The sequence below is a fragment of the Hippocampus bargibanti genome, linkage group LG04 (assembly GCF_051943395.1).
Source record: "Hippocampus bargibanti isolate YZ-2025 linkage group LG04, ASM5194339v1, whole genome shotgun sequence".
NCBI classification, from domain to species: domain Eukaryota; kingdom Metazoa; phylum Chordata; class Actinopteri; order Syngnathiformes; family Syngnathidae; genus Hippocampus; species Hippocampus bargibanti.
The window spans coordinates 14005001-14020346 of record NC_142737.1 but is presented as its reverse complement, the minus strand read 5'-3'; the positions used below and the strand labels follow the sequence as shown (position 1 = coordinate 14020346).

Below are 15346 nucleotides of genomic sequence, written 5' to 3'. Positions count from 1 at the left end.
CTCCGATTCATGCCCGTTGATCGAGTCAAGTATGTGCTGATTACAGCGCATGCTCGATTACAGCGTTTTTGGTCTAAAACAAATGAAAATGTACTTTGGGGCTATTTTCGGTGACTGCCGTCGAATTTGGACTGGCCAATATCCGGAGTGGCCTAACGCACAGGCATACTGGGACCATCGGGCCACCATTAATGTTGAACCATGAAATTTTTAGGAGCACACGAATCTGGCCCAGCGTTGGCCTTCCTGTGGAAAAGGAACAAAAAGTGGTCTGTGAATATGTGGTTGAACTGTGTGTGTATTGTACTGTAAGTGTGTGAGCACTTCTCTGTTAAGCCTCATAGCGATGCACATGAATCTGCATTTCCTGTGATGGGATGACAGTATATCAACATGTATTGACAGTCAAGCCTTTCCTTGGGTTGGCCGTTATAGCATTGAACCACGGTGCCAAATTAAAGTCAATATATGTCCAAGTAATGGTGTCACGGGTTATCTTTTATGTGCAATTGATCTTATGATGAATCTATATTCGTTCAGGGTTTTCAGATTGGTACCAGGGAACTGGAAGAGATGGGAGCTCAGTTCTGTGTGGCCCTTCTGAGACTCAAGAGAATGACGGGGATCCATAGCCATCAGCATCTGCTGGACCTCGAGAGCGACCTCATTGGGACACAGCCTAAAGTAGTCAGGTTAGAAACGACACCCAGTAACTTCACAGTGGTTGCCTTTTAACTCATTCACTACTCATTCCCAAATAATTTCGGGAATTGAAAAGCAGGACGTGGAGCGCCTTTCCCCAATTTGTTGGGTTTTGTTTTTTTCTTGCGCGGGGTGTCGATAACGTGCTGGTCAGACCTTGGAAAATGTTTTCCCTTCCATGAGGGGGCAGCATTTTCCTTTTGTACAGCGGCCCCCATTTCAAGCTTAGTTAACGCCAGACCGATGTAACTTAAGAATGAACTCTTTTATACTGATGCAAGAAGAAAGTCAAAGGTTTCTTCCACTGCATTGAATGTTTCTGTACTCCTAAAACTCAATATTCTGCAATTTAAGTGAAAATGACAAAAACCCTGGCACTGGAGTGAATACATTTTTGCACATCGTCTGGCACTCAAATAGTTAATGGTGATCCAGATATGGTACGTCACCTACATTGTACCGCAACGCACTCTTCCAAACGACAACAGTCTACAAATTGTAACAACAAACTATTTGTTTACGTAATCATTTGGATGTTTGCCGTCTCCGTTAAATCAGTTGATGGCTTAATTCTCCAAAACCACTTAATACCCCTCCCGCACCATCACCACTCTTCCCATGAGCATCTTCCTATGGCCTTCTACCGTCTCCTCTGCTCTCATATTGATAGGTGTTCATTCATCATTGATGCCTTTGATCATTAAGGGACTCGCAATGTTCTCTCCTCTGAGATTGGATGCTCTCAGGCAGGCAGGCAGGCAGGCCGAGCCTGCCCCCCCATGCTAGCACTTAGCATTTAATAGGTCGTCATTGCAATGATATTGCGACTATTGGGAGCGTCTGCCAGTTTGTAAAAGGCAAGATACGGTCAGTATGTGTGTGTGTGTACGTGGATGGAAATGATGAGGCGCATATGTAGTGTCAAATGGAGCAAAGAGCTACTGGAAGTCAAAGAAAAGGACATTTCCTGTTCACTCGCAACTCTCATCACCATCACACGCACACGCTTACAGTACACCATTTATGTGTCTGTCTCCCCCTTGTGCCAGCATGACACTGTCTCCCCGGGATCGCATTTCAAACCATTAACACCATTAAAAAGCCACTAAAGCCACTAAAACCTCAAAAGATGCAGCAGGCGTTTAAGCAGATGGACCCAAGGGGAAAGAGAAAGAAAGAAAAATAGAAAGGCGTCCTTGACCAGCCATTTTGATTCCAAATTACCATCTATACTCTTTGGTAATTATGGGAAAAAAATCTTCAGATTTTATGCATTGAAAAGTTTGTGGGGCCATTTAATAACATGTGCCGCCTTTTTAGCCTTTGGTCTGAAGACATAATAGCAACATGTGGTAATGCATATATTATTTTAATTCGGACAGTGGCGGGCGGGTCACGCACGTCACCGAGGCCTTAAGTAGTGCTACGTCTGAGTCGATCCACAGCTGTAAGTGTGGTGCGATTTACTACACGTCCACTAGAGGATGTCGTTTGCCAGGACATAACTTGTGACTTGATAAAACTTAAAAAATACTGTCATTAACCTGTTCCAATTTTTACTATGAAAGTGTGGATTCATGATAACCGCCTAAAATTGCAATATTATTTGCTATCTTCAGATCCGTCCAACTTTTCTTAACGATGTCCATCTATTCTTAAAAAGTCCATCTTGAAAATGGCTACATCAGTAAATCTGCAACGAAATCTATTTCTTCTCTTCCTTCAGTCATTGTGAGTTGACAAAAACGCTAATAAATCAACACAAAAATATATTTGCTTATGCAGCTCGCTACAGATACAGTGTGCTAGCTCTGGCTAGTATGCGGCAAGTGAGCGGGCCTTGCGTGTCACCAACTCAAAATCTGATTGGTTAAAGCAACAGAGTCATAGACACAATTTAACACAATTTAATGTGACAGGGCTCGTAGAACTGATTGTGAAGGCATCCAGGTATATTTCTGACCCCGGTAACAAAGGATGGCTGAAATGTGATTGGTTAAATGCTTATATACGAAACACATCTTTTCAGCAGGGGAAAAGCAATGAAAAGAAGCTGACAGACAATTTGGAATTATTTCACAAGAATTTATGAACAAAATATCACTCACATTCAGATATTTTTAGGCCAACAGAGAAGGCCTTGCAGGCCCTGACGCCCCACCACTGCATTTGGATTATAGGTCGTCCTGGAGAATAAATGGCATCAGTCAAAAAAATGCACCATGAAGAAATGTTTTTTTACAAAATTTGAGATCTTAGTACAGAAACGCTTGGACTGACACCCAAAATCCGCATGACCTCACCGTGTTGACGGCAGTTCTGCTTAAATACGTCAATTCCGCTTTTGACTTTGGATATTTTTGTCTTTTTTCGTTATATTGCTAACCTGAACTTTTTTTTAGTATTGCTAACCTGAACTAAAATTCTTTGTCATCTCCGGTGGCCATTTGAAATCATGATTTTCAGGACTCCAATTTCAGAAAGTGTTGGGAATGCCCCAAAAGTATTTGCCAACCACCTGAAGAAAGTAGAAGAAATGGAAGACGAAGGTGAAGAACAAAAACAAGAAATAGAAGAAGAATACATTGGTGCAATTAATGTGATCGATGATGCAAGTTTGCTCCCGCCTCTCTTGGCAAAAAGTGAAGGCAGCACCTCCCGAGCTAGTTTGCCAATTAAGCATGTGGCATCTGCCCCTTAAAATCAGCCTGTGGCCATAATGCCAAGTTAGTAAAGGTAAATCATTTTACGCAAGTTACAAGTGGAAGTTTTTTGCACTTGTCTTCATTTATTTCAAATTGATCCCAAATCAAAGTGAGATATATGTGTTTTATCTTGAACTTTGAACAACAGTTGTGTCTTTGTATTGCTGTCATTGTATTGCATTTGTGTTACTTTGTATTGCTGAGTACTCAAGAGGTGACGATACATCAGGCTATCGGCAAGAAAAAAAAAAGGTTTTGAACATTTCTAAAATTATGGATCTTTGTTCTATTAAATCTGCCAATGAGACAAAATGATGGATGTAAAAAAGGCTCTTGCATTAACACAATGAATTTCATTTCAGGTCATTTCAAAGGAAAATTTGATTTGATATACTGTAAACAAATGTATCAAAGTTAATCACCCATGATAGCCACAGTAGCACTTTTCTCGATTTTGAACCCTTTCATCACCCAATAATGACAACCTGTAACATGATAACATGATAAGCTGTCCACTGTCGTCACTGAAAGGGTTAGTCCCATTAACACTGCATGTGTCTTTTGTGTCTCCCTGCATCAGCTGCCCTACTACCTACGTCATGGATGAGGATGAGCCGTCTTTCCTAGAGGCAGTGGATTACAGCGCCGAGAGCAATGACGAAGACGCCGAGGTGGATCTGGAGGCCGCCGCCTCCTCCGCCTCTGTCACCAAAGAAAAAGTTCCGGCGCTTCTGTCAGACTCCGAGATCAGAAACGCTTAGAAATCTTAGCCTGCCATTAGCAGCCAGTGACTGTTAAAAAAAAAAACACATGAAACCAAACAAACATTCATTTATTTATTTATTTATTTGTTTGTTTATCTATCGACTTCCCCTCCTCAATTCCCCCCAGACTCTACCAGGGGCAGTTTCAATTCCAAAAAAATCTCACATTTTCCATTTTATTCTAACTGTTGATGCATGTCTGTCTCGAAGGCTGGATTGACACTGCAAATATGACTTTTACTTTTACTTGAATACAAGCATGCACGTAAGTAAACAAGTGTAAACAATGACTGCACTCATAAATATAAGATACATGTTACAAAACACAGAAGGTGACATATATATATATATATATATATATATATATATATATATATATATATATATATATATATATATATATATATATATATATATATGTGTGCATTTCCCAATGCACAAATAAAAATCCTAACCCAACAATTAAGAGTTTAAAGAAAGTAAACGAAAAAAGGAACCACCTACAGTTGTTTGTGATTGTATTTTCTGCCGTATATGGCACACCGGAGTATAAGGCGTACCCCCAATGAATGGTGTATTTTCAAACTTTTTCCATATATAAGGCGGACTGGACTATAAGGCACACCTTCAATGAATGGAAAAGGTTTTCAAAATAATATAAATACATCAAGGTTTTCCAAATATAAGGCAAACCACACTCCAGTATAAGGCACTGCAGTTGGGGTTATGCGCTACTACAGGGGGAAATTGAGTTAGTGCCTGCTGACCATAGTTTCGAGACCTGTTTTGGTTCAATAATACTTAACATAGCAGGAAACTAAGGCTTTTGAGTGCGCCTTATCCACCGAATTTTTTATATTTTTCCCCCCAATTGCAAAGGGTTCTCTTGCATAAAACCACTGACCAAAAAAAACAAGATTAACTGCAAGAACTCATTTTGGGCATTTTCATAAAAATCAACTAACTCAAATTTGTCAGATTTTTGTGGTAGTAGCATGTCCTGCATGTCATTCCAAATCTATAAAAATGTATCACGACTCAACTTGCTGCTAGCAACATAACACTGTGCAATTTAGCCATACCTGCCCTCGTGATAAATGCTCATATTCCATCTTACAGCTACAGTTGCCAATATACTGTACATTTGTGTTTATTTATCTACTTTTTTAATCTACATTTTTCACATTCATAAACTCCTTTCAAAACTCATGGTCACTTTACAGTCACAGGATTTTTCTGTGGGTGAGCAGCGACAGTCACACGTGCCAGCATTCACTCAACCCAGAAGTAACAAATAGAAAACTAGCTAGCCAGCTAATAGATATCTAATAGCTAGCTAGCTAGAATCATGTACCTAGATTGCTAAATAGCTAATAGATAGCTAGCTAAGTAGCCAGCTACAAATCTAGCTAGCCACCTAATAAATAGTAAATAGATAGCTACCTCGGTAGCTAGATATATTGCTAGATAGATAAATAAATAAAAAGAAGTGAAGAAAGTAAAAAACAAATAATAAAGCTAAATAGAATGACATAAAGTTGTGACAAAGATGGTGTCTAGTAAGCACCTCCCTATTCTACAACATGAGTAGCCTGTTCTAAAAATACCAAAAGTGATGGGACACCATCAATGTCAACAATCAGTTTGACCAAATGCACAAACTTTTTTTGTGTATTTGAATGTATCTGATTTTTAAATGTATTTATTTTCAAGGGGCCACTCAGCTGCCATTTACCCATCACTTTCCTCAATAGTATTGAAAGTTTAACGACCTAAAAACAATGAAGTTACAAAACGACATTTTTCATCGCAACCAGCCAAGTCCACCATTTGACACATTTTAACGTACGACTGAATTCGTTAGTGAGCCATCCGTTGCAAAACACTGCCTATACACCTGTTATTTACCATATCTGGACTTCACTTAATACCGCATGCTTTCTCTCTAAAAGGGTATTTTATTTGTTTGGGTCAACATGTGTGCATATACATACAGTGCATATACATACACGCCATCCATTTGCTGTATCCTGGTGACCTCACATTGCCATTGCATGACCCACATCGTGTAAATCCAGCTTTAATAACGGTTACGGAATAAAACTCCGCAACCGAGGGTCCTTTTGACCTGATGCTTGGTGCACCACTTAAGACAACCACCCCGCTGCAAATGGGAGCCGTCACATTCAGCACATATTATTTCTTGGACTTCCTCATAAATTTCCCTGTGTAATGACCCTGGGGTGGCATCGGAGGCTCGCAAGGGTCTCTGTCATGACACAAAAGCTTCCCCGACGACTGCCTCCCGCTTTCTCGTGCTCAGCCTGCACTTTAACTTGTTTACTCCCCACTTACTGTCTTAACATGAGCCGTGGCGGATATCTCATGATTGAACCCAAGTGTCCGCCTTGTAGAAAGACGCTTGATGACACCGTCCCCTTTAAGTGCCTTTAAAGGACAACCGACGTCTCCGGACAAGTTATGTCCATAATTTGTAAAATGGCTTCAAATGACTTCTACTGGGCGTATTTTAATAAGATTCCACAGCATATAGCTATATTTCACGTTTTAAGACTCGCGCTGAATATTCAGGAAGTCTTGTTTTTGAGTTGGTGACGAGTCCGTACATGACGTCAGAAAAGGACCACCTCCTCACCGTAAAAAAAGACGCATTGTAGCGTCTTTCCATCACATCAATGTATTCTGCTGTACTTTTTTTTAAACCATGTCTTAGACCCAAAAGCCGCCAGCAGAGGTAGGCAAACTCCATGGAAGGAATATATCAGCCTGTGGAAACGGGCTGATTCATTCCTCACCGGAGCTGGTCGCCATTTTGTGCCTCGTTTTTTGTGAGAGATTGTCCCCCAATGTTGCCTCAAAATGGCCCAAATAAATTATTTAATCGATTGCAAACATGTATGATTTGCTCATCAGGACTATTTGAATCATATTCATAACTGGATGTGTAACAAGAAAGCATATTCTATGAATCTGAAGCCATTGTTGGCATGACGTCACGAAATGGGGGCGGGACTTTCTGAAAATGCCCAATTCGCAGCTCAATTTTTTGCAGATTTTGGACACTAAGTCATTTTTATTGGTGTTTTGCATTTGACTAGAAATATCATACTGCATGTTTTGGGTATTTTAGATGCTATAAAACGTTTTTCTGGTGTCAGTTAAAAAACAAAAAAGTCACGTCGGTTGTCCTTTAAGTTTCCTTGGAAAATGGAACACCTCTGATGTTCTCAAAATCTGAATTTCAACAGAAATGTTGAGGATAAACTATTTCCCCATCATTTGAGATCTCAGATCAGTGAATTTCTTTTTTTTTTTTTTTTTTTTTTTTGGGGGGGGGGTTAGTTATTGGTGACTTTGCACTTTGCAACATTGCAATGGAAAAAAAGATTACTGGATTACTGCTTTTTCAAATATAAAATGTCATCTATCCATTTTATTTAGTTCTTATCCTGTTAACATCAAAATATAAAAAGGTCATGCACTATTATACCATAGATGTTAAGTTCCAGAAATCATAAATCGGGGGATTTTCGTACTCGTGACTCTGTGGTGGGTGTTAAAATAATGAGAGTGTTACAAAAGTGGAAATTAGGAGTAAGTAAAACACCAAAATGCTTTCATTGTTTATTTATACATTCTATTAAGCAGTCACCATTTATTGTCCGTTTAGTGGACGTTTAGTGGATCATTTTCACTTTTACATTCAAATATGTGACATTAAAGTCCAGCCATACACTATATATATATATATATATATATATATATATATATGTGACTATGTGACGTAGATGTTGAATGTTCACAAAGACAGTGCAGTGTACATGCATTGTATAACATGTCGCAGTAAATATCCATCTTAAATGGGCCAGAAGCTGCACAGATCACATAATGGTATTTATACCTTTATATTTACCCACTGTGTCTGTGAATGTACATAAAATGTATGTGTGTGTGTGTGTGTGTGCGTGTGCGTGTGCGTGTGTGTGTGCTTTTGTGTATGAAGAGTCCCACTATAACCTAGTCGTTCGTTTCACTTGCTTGTGAACATGCATTTTCTTTCCACTTGTTGCTTTTTACTAAGATATTAATGGAGTGTTGTTTCTGGGATGCAACCTGTATGTATGTGTATTAAACATCTCAGCTAGGAAGTGCCCAATTTGTGTGTGTGTGTGTGTGTGTGTGTGTGTGTGTGTGTGTGTGTGTGTGTGTGTGTGTGTGTGTGTGTGCGTGCGTGCGTGTGTGTGTGTGTGTGTGCGTGCGTGTGTGTGTGTGTGTGTGCGTGTGTGCGTGCGTGCGTGCGTGCGTGTGTGTGTGTGTGTGTGTGTGTGTGTGTGTGTGTGTGTGTGTGTGTGTGTGTGTGTGTGTGTGTGTACAGAATTGAAGTTCTTCCATTATTCAGCAACACTAATGCTTCGGTACTGTGCGTTCCCTCTCTCAATTTGATTACGTCTCCTTCTCCACCGCCTTCACAATCACTCTCGCCATTTTCTGCCTCCATCAAAAACCTCTCTATCCTTTTTTTTAATTTAAATTTCGTTTCCCCTATGTGTATCTTAATAATGTGTCTGTGTGTGTCTCTGATGATGATAAAAGTCAATTTTCCGGGGCGTACCGAAAAAAAGCAGTCAAGAAGAGGCCAGAAATAAAATATGAACATGATCAACTATGACTCATTAGCATGTTTGTGACACTGTTTGCAACGTGGTGGGTGGTAGTGAACCCCAAAAAAAGCAGGCAGGAGGGAGGAGCAGGGTGTATTTGACAAATTGTATTAAATGAAGTCACCAGGAAGAAAATCTCAAACAACAAAGTCATCAGAAAAAAGAAAGGTCCAAAGTAGCAAACAAAACCATGAGGTAAAACATGACAAGATGAAACAAACCTGACAGGGTGAAACAAACGATGCAAAACGGAATGGTTGTGTGGGCAGTCCTTTTAACTGCCACTGATTAAAACAACCAACACCTGTGCAGCTGCAGGCAACATTGCCGCTCGTTGGTCGCAAACCGAAACGTGACAGTTTGTGTGTGTGTGTGTGTTTGTCCACCAGGTTATATCTACATTGAAGTAATCAGCTCAATTAGCAAGATGCTACAATACAAATGATTATAAATGGTGTCACCAATCACAAATATGTGATTTTTTTATGGCAACTAACCAGATCATGTTTGGGGTGAGGTTTAGGGTCAGTCTTTCCAGGTTCCAGTTTTCACAAGGCTGTGGTTATAATGACAGTTAGAAATGTATTTTCCATGAAAATGTTTGTCTTACACAAGTTTAGAGAGCTCATTAAACTTTGTAGCATCCACTCTACTTTATATTCAGGCAAATAAGCTGATTTTTCTCGGCTTTTGTAATAGGCTACACACTTGAATGCACGCCGTATCGTACAAGTGAGGATAAAAACATCACTCAGACACTTTTTTTTTTGCCAATGGTGTTTATCTTTTATTTTAGCTACTATAAAATTATACAGCCGCTTTTGTCTTTCTTCTTCAACAGCTTAGCCAACTCATTAAAACCTTTCGAAAGAGATTTAGCAACATAGTGGAAAGGGTTATATTTTATTTTTAAAGTACAATATTTGTTTATTTTTGCAGGACCAATGCTGGTTTAGACTCATTGTATATCTTAATTATTTAATTACCTACTACATTGGCAAGGGTGTCTTAATTGTAACTCTTTTGAATGCTCCCCCAAAACAAAAAACGAAAACAAAGAACATAAAAAACAGGAATTGCACATAAAAATGGACAATACAGAAAAGACAGCAGTATTCAGTATCTTTTTATTACATACATGTTAAATTTCTGAAATTATAAATCGAGAGCTTTTCATACTTGTGACTGTGGTGTAATGTGAGCATTACAAAAGTGTCAATTAGAAGTAAATAACACACAAAAATGCTTTCATTGTATACAATTGGTATACAAATCTATTTTGTTTTTGACATTTTCTTTTGTTTCACCTTACAAATGAACTGTCCCCATTGTGTCAATAGTTGCTTTATGAAGTGAGTATTGTAAGTATTGTGGTCAAAATCAAGAGTCTCCTGACCAAATCGTGAGACTTAACATGTATGTTATTAGAATGTGAAAAAAATGCATACCTTTTCATGCCAAAATGAACAAGACAAAATGGCTCCAAAAGGTCCTCATTGAGGAATGAAGAAAGCAAAGGATAAAAAAGGGTTGAGTTCCTTCCTGTCAATCACAGTTGCTAAAGTACTCCTGACAAACACCGGCTCCCCACACCCTCCCTCCATACACACACATCTTTTGCATTTCCAAACCCCCTCATCTCCTCATCCAAACCCCCTCTGACATCATCCATGAATGATTTTTGATTGAAGTCTAGAAAACTACATACTTGTTCTCAGAGAGACATTGAATTCAAGCTTTTTTTTGCTTTCAAATTGATCTTCTTTTATGCGTGAGAGTTGTGATGCAGTGTGGGAGCTCGCAATGGGCCAATTAGTGCAGTGGTCCGACTTGGCTTCTCGTCAAGCGCTCTGGTGGTCCTCCTGAGGGGACACAATGGCTCCTGTGAGAAACTACAAGACCGCAAGGAACAAAAGGCCTGCAATGTGTGTGTGTGTGTGTGTGTGTGTGTGTGTGTGTGTGTGTGTGTGTGTGTGTGTGTGTTGCTTGATCTCACTGGGGTTTTGCCAAGAGCCGAAAAATGCATCTTCCCTTTGGATAAACGTATTCAGTGCACCTTGGTGTCTGCCACAATGGCGCAAACCTCACAGTGTGAAGATTCTCAGAGGAGACTGACTTGACGGTCAAGATGAGGGTTCGGCAAAAATGAAATGAAAATAGTTTCCAAAAGTTCCCCTTCAAATGTTGTGATTTTAAAAATAAATGTATTGCTGTACTATTCATAATATCCAGTATAGGGTAACCCGGTGGTACAGTGGTGAGCTCGTCGACCTCACAGTGCAGTGAGTGCAGTCGTTATAGTTCAAGACCAGGTCCGGCCTCCCCGTGTGGAGTTTGCATGTTTTCCATGGGCCTATGTGTATTTTCTGCATGGCAGGCTGGTTGAACAATCTAAATTGTCCCGAAGTATAAGTGTGAGAGTGGTTGTTTGTTTGTGTGCTGCGATTGGTTGGCAACCGGTTCAGGGTGTCCCCCACCGACTGCCCGAAGATGGCTGGGATAGGCTTAGCACCCCCGCGACCCTTATGATGATAAGTGGATCGGAAAATAAATGAATGAATTTGTGTTTGTGTGTGTGTGGGTGTGTGTGTGTGTGTGTGTGTGTTTGTGTGTGTGTGTGCGTGTGTGTGTGTGTGTAAGGCTGTACGTAGCATGTTTGCATCAAAATGGCTGCCAGTGCGTATCACATGGGCCCATTTCCAATTTTACATTTCAATGGCAGTCCGTGAGAGACGCATATACATGCACACACACACACACACACACACACACACACACACACACACACACACACACACACACACACACACACACACACACACACACACGCGCACACACACACACGCACACACACACACAAACACACACAGTCGCACGGCGACGACGTAATTGGCTACATTGGGAACTGAGCCAACGTGCAGCTCTCGTTGCTGTAGCAACCGGTCACAGAGTATTTATTTATTGAGTTTTTTATTTATTTTCAGGGAGCACTTACTCACATCCTGTCTGTTATCCATGACTTTTTGTTCATTCATTGGCACTTTTCAAAGCTCTCCTCCAACGAGACGCCCCGCTGGCAGGCATATGCAAATGAGGTGGCTATCCACACTAATGCCAATTTGGGAAATGGAAATGCATCCGTTATGTAACAGTTAATTTAAATACGTTTATCTGACACCGGTTTGAAAAACAAGAAAAACAATAATAAATTATGACTGAAAATGAATACAACTGAACATTTGTATTTGAGTCTTGTATGGCAAGATGAATCATTTCGTGTTCTTTGGCATTTATTGTTAACTTTTTGTTTAGGGTAGAAACATCGCTTGAAGTGTTTAAAAAAAAAGACAATCAAAAAAAGGTGAAATGGAATTTTGAAAATGCCACTGTGTATAAAGCTTCCTAGCGAGCTAGTTAGTTAGCTAGCTTGCTATTATTTACACTAGGGGTGTCAAACAAATGTTTGTCACGGTCCACATTGTAGTTTTGGAGGACCATTATCAATTTTGGGAAACCATATAAATAAATAAAAACTATTAAAAAACACTACTTTTGTCACAATTTGCAAGGTGGGGGTGGTAGTGGACCCCAAAAATGCAGGCAGGAGGGAGGAGCAAGGTGTATTTGACAAATTGTCCTAAATAAAGTTAGCAGGAACAACATCTCAAACAACAAAGTCATTACAACAAAAAAGTCCAAAGTAGAAAACAAAACCATGAGTAAAACATGATATGATGAAACAAACTTGAGAGGGTGAAACAAACTCTGACCTGTCTCTGAATGGTTGTACTGACACTGAATAAAATTACCAAAACCGGTGCAAACTGAAATGTTATAACTTTAGGAAGCATCATAGACTGGGAATGACCGTTTTACATTCGCGGGCAGCATAAAATGATGCAGCGAGACAGACCAGCTCCCTAGACCTTGACTTTGACACATGTATTACTGATAGATAGATTATGTATTACTGATTGATATATATATATATATATATATATATCGATACTATTTCTATGCACGCACGGAGAAAATTACATGCAAACAGGGTCGGATATATCGATAGTCCCGGTTATATCGATATTTTTTCGGACTCCCTTGAATATCGATATAACGAGACTTTACTGTATATATATATATATATATATATATATATATATATATATATATATATATATATATATATATATATATATATATATATATATATATATATACTGTATATATTATATATATATTACTGTATATATTATATATATACAGTATGTATTTTTTAGAATCAATATTGGGACAGGGATTTTTCTCCCTACAAAGCTGAAAACTGCACTTTCACCCCCGATTTTTTCTTTACTTATTTTCTTATTTTTAATGAACTCAGACCTTGAGACTACGGACCTGATAAGTTGTATTTCTTGGCCCGATTCCATCCCCAACTGCTGGAATGATATGCAGTGATGAAAACTTTTTTATAAATACATTGAAAAAAAGATTCCTGTTTTTACTGGATCACTGTTGTGTAAAAGTACACCCTAAAAGATTTTGAGCTTGACTTCCTAGTCATTTCCCACCCTGTAAGGATTGGTCTCTGGGGTGTATCAAATTATCATTGGACAGCAAAACGAACAGGAAGTCGACTGGATGTGTTTCTGCAGAGGGACATAAAATTCAAACACAAGTGAAGTCTCACAATTCATCTCATCACATGCAGGAAGTGATACGTCTCGTGTCAGCTGTCCATCAAAGACACCGGATCAAATCGTCCTGTGTCAGCGTCCGGTCAGGTTTTAGGCTAAGAGATGACTGGGCGTCTGTCCATGACCTTCAAGCCACAATTTAAATGCCCATCCTGGAGTAAAGCTTTTTAAATGTAATTACATGGATTAGATTCTATAATTACATTTTAATTCAAGAGGTGCAACTATGACTGACTTCATCGACAACTGACAATCAAATTGCCACATTTTCTGGAATATAAGGCGCACCTTCCACGAATTACATATTTAAAAACATTTTCCATACATAAGGTGCACCGCATTATAAGGGTCACCTTCAATGAATGACATATTTTAAAAGGTTTAGGTGTGACGTAGTAGTGCAGAAAATACAGTAATTATTATTTTTTTTTCGTAGAATTGATTAATTGTTTAGATGTGTTTTGATGTATTTTGTTTGGCAATCAAATAAATAATAAAAGTCACATATCATGTTGTCGAACGTTTCTCGTGCCAAGTAATGTTGATCTACCCATCATCATTCTCTATGAGAAATTTATGTTCTCATTTGGTTTGTATATTTATATTTTCTATCACTATATCATTCAACTTAATGGAATTGCATATTTTAAATATGGACCACTCATATTTTTTTTGGTAGGGCGAGGGAGGGGGGAGCATGTTTATTCTGTTTTGTATTGTGTTTATGAATAAATGAAATAAACTAAAATATATGTTCCTTTATTCATTATGTCAGTCGTTTTTAACTCATTCACTGCCATTCCCGAATTTTTTTCTGGATTTGGAAATATGTAGTGTCATTTCCGAATTTATTTGGGTTTTGTTTTTTCTTGCTGGGGTGTCTATAAAGCGCCAGCCAGACCTCTGGCAATGTTTTTCCCCTTCCACAAGGGGGCAGCATTTCTATTTTTTTCCCGTGTTAGCGCTTTGTTCCAGCTTCAGCTGTTGTTAAAGCGCTACATAAACCAACATGTATGTGTTGCATTATAGTTTGGACAGCCGCCCTCATTTCAAGCTCATATAACTCCAGACCTATATAATTTAGGAATTAACTCTTTTTTCCGAGTAAAGAAGAGAGTCTACGGTTTCTAACGCTGTATTAAATGTTTATGTTGTCCTGAAACTCAATATTCTGTGGGTGAAAATGACAAAAACCCTGGCACTGGAGTGGACACATTTTTGCATGTTTGGAAGTGAATGAATTAAGAATGAGAATTAACAGTTGGATTTTGTAAAAATAATATTTTAATTCTCTCATCTCCCAACACTGAATTCTGAATCGACAATCAAACGTGCTGCAGAATGTTACAAGCAGTTTTATAACAAGCCAAGATCCATGACCTCAAAGGACCTCCATTTTTGGAAGTGTTGCCACGGCAACAGATAAATAAGGCATATCTCTTCGCCATGAGGCGGAATCAGTCGAATAAACCCTTGTATAAGGTTTAGTTTTTCTCTGTGTGTTTGGCTAATTTCTTGAAACTAAAATGACATTCGTAAAAGTAAAAGGTCATTTGCTTTCATAGCCCTGCGTCACAATACCGCTCATTAGCAAAGGGCTTTATCCTTCCCCAAACTCTTCACATTTGCTTCAAACCAAATCCTGTTCTCATATAAGGAGTGAGTACAGTGAGACCTCAACTTACAAACACCTCAACTTACAAACTTTTTGTCTTACAAACGTCAAATTTATGAAAATTAAACCTTATAATCAGCACTATTTTCATAATACACACCCACCACGGCTGGCGGAGTGATCT

General features: G+C 38.9%; 1 protein-coding gene across 1 annotated transcript in view; it reads left to right on the top strand.

Annotated features, from left to right (window-relative positions):
- agtpbp1 (ATP/GTP binding carboxypeptidase 1) overlaps window positions 1-4503 on the top strand; it is a 37255-nt gene extending 32752 nt beyond the window's left edge. The window contains exons 25-26 of the mRNA XM_088994175.1: window positions 541-692; window positions 3988-4503. Coding sequence (XP_088850301.1) covers window positions 541-692; window positions 3988-4168 — 333 coding nt within the window. The 3' untranslated portion in view covers window positions 4169-4503. The remainder of the gene's footprint in view (window positions 1-540; window positions 693-3987) is intronic.
- The last annotated feature ends 10843 nt before the right edge of the window (window positions 4504-15346 follow it).